Source organism: Morone saxatilis, unplaced genomic scaffold, assembly GCF_004916995.1.
Source record: "Morone saxatilis isolate NCDOM2014 unplaced genomic scaffold, NCSU_SB_2.0 Contig0, whole genome shotgun sequence".
NCBI lineage: Eukaryota > Metazoa > Chordata > Actinopteri > Moronidae > Morone > Morone saxatilis.
This window is the reverse complement of record NW_023339650.1, coordinates 7,030,280-7,035,990: the sequence shown is the minus strand read 5'-3', so window position 1 is coordinate 7,035,990 and position 5,711 is coordinate 7,030,280. Positions and strand designations below refer to the sequence as shown.

At 42.4% G+C, this 5,711-nt stretch overlaps 2 protein-coding genes across 2 annotated transcripts in view; one reads left to right on the top strand and one right to left on the bottom strand.

Moving 5' to 3' along the window:
• LOC118324290 (myosin-7-like) overlaps positions 1-5,711 on the bottom strand; it is a 165,683-nt gene that overhangs the window by 121,399 nt on the left and 38,573 nt on the right.
• pck2 (phosphoenolpyruvate carboxykinase 2 (mitochondrial)) overlaps positions 1-5,711 on the top strand; it is a 12,999-nt gene that overhangs the window by 5,471 nt on the left and 1,817 nt on the right. The window contains exons 2-11 of the mRNA XM_035655357.1: positions 673-885; positions 1,022-1,206; positions 1,840-1,910; positions 2,112-2,247; positions 2,498-2,685; positions 3,366-3,528; positions 3,629-3,844; positions 4,290-4,427; positions 5,043-5,138; positions 5,393-5,692. Coding sequence (XP_035511250.1) covers positions 673-885; positions 1,022-1,206; positions 1,840-1,910; positions 2,112-2,247; positions 2,498-2,685; positions 3,366-3,528; positions 3,629-3,844; positions 4,290-4,427; positions 5,043-5,138; positions 5,393-5,692 — 1,706 coding nt within the window. The remainder of the gene's footprint in view (positions 1-672; positions 886-1,021; positions 1,207-1,839; positions 1,911-2,111; positions 2,248-2,497; positions 2,686-3,365; positions 3,529-3,628; positions 3,845-4,289; positions 4,428-5,042; positions 5,139-5,392; positions 5,693-5,711) is intronic.

The following is a 5,711-nucleotide window of genomic DNA, read 5'->3' as shown; positions in this document are numbered from 1 at the left end:
AAAAAACTGTCTGTTTGTGTGTATCGAATCATGAGTTGGGTGTATCGTTTCATCCATAGAGCCGGGTCATCGGTAATGTCAGCATCCCATAAATGATTCAATAAGATCAGACAGAAGTCTGCAGCTGGGATGTTTCTGTTTTCTGACTCATGGTAGATTGTTGAAGTCAGTCTTTAAATTCCATGATGAGGAAGTGAACAGCGCTTATTGTAGGCCACTGTAACGTTATGTAGATTATAGATTGCAGATCTATCTCAGATAGTTTTTATGTATCCATATTTGGAAAAGAACTTCGAGTAGCAGCTCTTACAGGAAAATACCTTTACACAGGAATGCACTCTACACAATGGAAATCCGACTGTTAGTTGGTTGCCTGCAGTATAGGTGTCAGTCTGGTTTTTGTGTAGAGTTACACCCAACTCAGCCACAGGATACTGTAAACGTAAATTGCTCACTGGCATCCAAAAAGAAAATCAAGTTCTCTCTCCAGTTACAACTACTTTACTTCTATATCAGATCACGGACTTTGGGTAATCCTGTAAGCTTATAAGGATGAAAGAAATATCACAAAATGACACGGGTTACTGTACATTCAGTCAGTGTCATTTTCTTTTGAGTTGCAAGTAAATGGTGACCGTTCTCTTACTTACTTAAATTCCCGTTCTCTTTCAGGCATGGTGGTGTTGGGGCGAGTGTTGGAGTTCGCTCCCTGGCCTCCATCCCCTCGCTTCCCCCGGCGGTGGCTGATTTCGTGAAGGGAGCAGTGGACGAGTGTAAGCCCGCTGGTGTGCATGTGGTGACGGGGACGCCGGAGGAAACGGCCAACATCCTGGCAGGTCTGCAGAAGGAAGGGATGGTCAAGAGGCTTCCCAAATATGACAACTGGTAAGGATTTTTAAATTTGAATACTTGCATACACTCAGAAATACATTCTTCTTTCTATGTGCTGATTCTCTCTCTAAAGTTCTAAAGTTCCTCAGTTTTTCCCGCATCGTGCTCTGATTCCTGCTCTGTTTTTCAGTTGGTTGGCACGTACAGACCCAAAGGACGTGGCTCGGGTGGAAAGCAAGACCGTGATTGTGACCAAGAACCAGAGGGACACCATCCCCATCCCTGCTGGAGGGGTGAAGAGTCAGCTGGGCAGCTGGATGAGCGAGTCTGACTGGCAGAGAGCCAGAGAGGAGCGTTTCCCCGGCTGCATGTCAGGTATGCTGTTGGATGGAAATGAAATGTTGCCAGGAGATGTGTCCTATCAACTTCCCTTTGAAACCGTTGAATGGCAATGTTTTATTCTGAACATTAACCAACTATTTTAAAATAAAGGACAGAGATATGCAAGTAATAATAATAATAAAGCAGTAATGTCACAGTGTCCTGGAGTACGCCTGTACATCACTGCAGCAAGCTGAGAAGTTAAACCACTAGAGGTCAGCAATGACACGATTTTCAGGGGGTGTTAAGGTACTCCTTTACCAAATGTGTTCTGACTAAAGTGTCTCTATTTTTGCAAATGAACATAGATGTTTTGCACATCAGAAGTCCCAGCTGTAACAATGTAGTGATGTATGTTTTGTATCATAAAACATGGACAGCTTCATTCACAACACAAAACTCTGTTAAAGGTGCCTAGTGGAGTTGTAAACAAAGAAAAGTTTACATTCAGTGTTTCCCACCAGAACACATTGTATGGATCTTTCAGGTCTGACAAAGCCAGTATTTATTTGCATGTTACCACTCTCAACTGTAGGCATGATATCTCCAGACATTTGTCAGTAGTTGCCTGTAGTAAAAAGTAAACTGCATTAATGTGTTGTTTATGTTTCTGTGTCCTCGCTATAGGTCGGACCATGTATGTGATTCCCTTCAGTATGGGTCCTGTAGGCTCGACTCTGAGTAAATATGGCGTCCAGGTACTGGCTGTTCTCTTCTCCACACTTAACACTTAAAAACATGCAATAAAACAATAAAGTAACTATACTTTGTTGCTTTAAATTGCTGTGATTTATTAGTACAGTATATTCTAATAAATTATTGTAGCACTTTATGGCTATTGCTCACTTAAGGTTTTAGGTTGTAGATCAGGGGTGATAAAGATGTTGTTCTCCTTCAAGGTGACGGACTCGCCATACGTAGTGGCCAGTATGGGAATCATGACACGAATGGGCACTCCTGTTCTGCAGAAACTGGCTGAAGGAGTGGACTTTGTCCGCTGTCAGCACTCTCTGGGACGACCTTTGCCACTTAAAGGTACAAATTCCAAGAGCCCAGAACAACTTGTCTTGGTGCTTTATGTTACTAACTATAAGATCTTACAAATCTCCCTCTCTGTTCTCTTCACACCTCTTCTTCCTACCCCCCTCCCCCCCATCTCTCCATCAATCTCCCTTCCTGTTATCTCTGGCTCTTTCCTCATCTCCTCCATTATTTTATCCCTATTCCATTTCACCAACACTCACCTATCTCTGTTATGTCTGGTATCTGTCTGTCTGCTCTCCAGCCCCTCTGGTCAACTCGTGGCCCTGTAACCCAGAAAAGGTACTGATATCTCACCTGCCAGACCTCAGGCAGATCATGTCCTTCGGCAGTGGCTATGGAGGAAACTCTCTCCTGGGGAAGAAGTGCTTCGCCCTTCGCATCGCTTCCCGCATCGCCAAGGATGAAGGCTGGCTGGCAGAGCACATGTTGGTGAGTGAACATTGCTGCCTGCAGCCTGCTCCAGTTGCTTGACACATAATTCTCCTTTGTAGACATTTGGAAGATGCTAACTTGTTGTCCCTGAGAAAAACATTAAAGGGGATCCGTTATGCTCATTTCCAGCGCTATATATTCTTAGTCTGAGAGTGCCCTAGAGTAACTAGCTTTGCATGATTCACTTTTCAAAAACATCCATATTCATGCCAAATCGAACTTCCTGTCTGTTAACAGCAGTTGGCTAATAGCTACAAGTAAAGCTATTCTGTCTATCAGTAAACTCTGTAAATACATGAGAGTTGAGGCAAAGAAGCCACAGCACATCAAAGAAAAATCCCAAAAATATGTCAGCTCGTCATGTGAAATTCAAAAAAGAATTCTGCTCACAAGAATTATTTTCACATACATTTATCTCATTAGTTGACCTTTTTGGTCTTGATCATTAACATCTGGCAAAGTAAACTGATATATGACAAACTATGGAAAAACACAATAGGTCCCCTTTAAATGTAAATAATATAGTGTATATATATATATATATAGTATAAGAGTGGTTGTTCTTTCAAAAGTTGGCCATGATGCTCTTTGAGTGCTTTTGAGTGAAAAGCGGTAAAAAAATAAATAAAATGATTTGTCCTTTAACATGTTTATTCACCACTCTTTCCTCTCCTCAGATCCTGGGTATCACCAACCCTCAGGGAGTGAAGCGGTACGTAGCTGCGGCCTTCCCCAGTGCCTGTGGTAAAACCAACTTGGCCATGATGAAACCATCCCTGCCAGGCTGGAAGGTTGAGTGTGTGGGTGACGACATTGCGTGGATGAAGTTCGACAGCCAAGGTAAGAGGGAGGAGGATGGCTCACACACAAAAGCACTTTGTTACTCCATAGGTAGTGTAGTAAAGCCTCATGAAATCCAACATCCTGTCTGTCTCCGCAGGTAAACTGAGAGCCATCAACCCAGAGAATGGTTTCTTCGGTGTGGCTCCTGGCACCTCAGACAAGACCAACCCGTATGCCATGGCCACAATCGCCAAAAACACAGTGTTCACCAACGTTGGTGAGACCAGCGATGGAGGAGTGTGGTGGGAGGGCCTTGATCCCCCCGCAGCTGGGGTCACACTCACAGACTGGCACGGCAAAACCTGGAAGCAAGGTAACATTCGCCCAGATTGCCCAGGATTTATAAAGACATCAGTGTAAAGAGGAGATGTTGTTGTTGTTGTTGTTTTTACCACATAGTTTCTAATGAATATTCAGCAGTTTTGCTGATATAATTTGAGCTTGAATAATGCTTCTTTCTTTGCCAATAAAGACATTTCCTCACCAGTTCTGATTATTAACAGGCCCCAGACCAAAAAAACTGACTGCAGCATCAAAAGTAAAAAGTATAAAACTTATATAGAACAGTGTATATTGCTCTCCCTTCATCACAGACTTTCTGCTTTCTGAATATATCAAACTGACATATGAGCAGTAAACTGAACAGCCATTGTGTATACAGTGCCATCTAGTGGTATGTCAAAGCAATGTCATTTTTAGACATTGATATTCAGATGTGTAGATGTTTACAAACACTGTTGTTTCCTCTCTGTAAACAGGAAGCTCCACTCCGTGTGCCCACCCCAATTCCCGCTTCTGTGCCCCGGCGGCTCAGTGTCCAATCATTGACCCCCAATGGGAGAGCGAGGAGGGCGTTCCCATCGACGCCATCATCTTCGGTGGCAGGAGACCAGAAGGTTGGCAATGCTTTCATTAAATACACACCAAAAGTTGTTCTTTAAATAGTTGCAGACATTGTTTGATGAGCACCGCATTTTTATCATTTCACATTTTAATCATTTAGTATTCTGTGGTGTGACTGACACAGAGGGAAGTAAACTAATCTACCCTCAGTTCATTCATCTTACATTGCAAACAGAAAATGTAGTCTAGAAACATCATGGAAAAGAAGTGAAAATAAGTCAATGATGGAAATTACTACTACTTACCTTTTTTATTTATTGTATGGAAAAATAATGTAAGCAGAAAAAAGAGCAGGTTATTGGGGCTTTTTAATGGGACAATATGTCGATCGGCCTTTGTTGATGACATGATAGAAATATAAATAAAAATATAAAAAAATAGAAGGTTTTATGTCCTTATTTTATTTCATAATTTCAGGGTCCGTATTATTTACTAAGTAGGGAAAATATTTTTTTAGCTGTTAAAAAAAAATCTGAGCTATATTAAAGTCATGATTACTATTGTCCTGCACTGAAGTCTTATTTAGTGTTGAATCATTCTCTCTGATCGTGCTTGTGTCGCCTGTCTTCTTTAACATCTTAAACATGATAAAATGTTGATGTTGTCAGGAGTCCCTCTGGTCTATGAGTCTTTGAACTGGCAACATGGAGTCTTTGTTGGAGCCGCCATGAGGTCTGAGGCCACAGCAGCTGCTGAGCATAAAGGTACAAACACACAAAATCTGATTTTCCTCTGGCCTTAATTCCTCTTAATACATTTGTACTGATTTGTAGGGTTGATTGACTAGTTTTTAGACAGTGTGTCATCATTTGTAATACATCAGATAGTACTCAGATGTCCTACTGATGAGGTGTTTAAAGATAATGATGATAAGGATGTCACTTGTTCTGTTATTAAGATAGTTCTTTATAAAATCTTTATATTTATTTATTACAAAACATTGAATGTTTTCCTTCAGGCAAGGTGATTATGCACGACCCCTTTGCCATGCGGCCCTTCTTCGGTTACAACTTTGGTGACTACCTTGGTCACTGGCTGAGCATGGAGAAACGAAAGGCCCCCACTATTCTCCCCAAGATCTTCCACGTCAACTGGTTCCGAAAGGATGCGACTGGCGCCTTCCTCTGGCCCGGCTTCGGCGAAAACGCCCGCGTCCTGGAGTGGATCTTCAAGCGCTGCGGCCGGGAGAGGGAGGACAAGGTGGCCAAGAAGAGCATTATCGGCTGGCTTCCAGAAGATGGCGCCATCGACACTAAAGGTCTGAGCAGCAAGGTGGA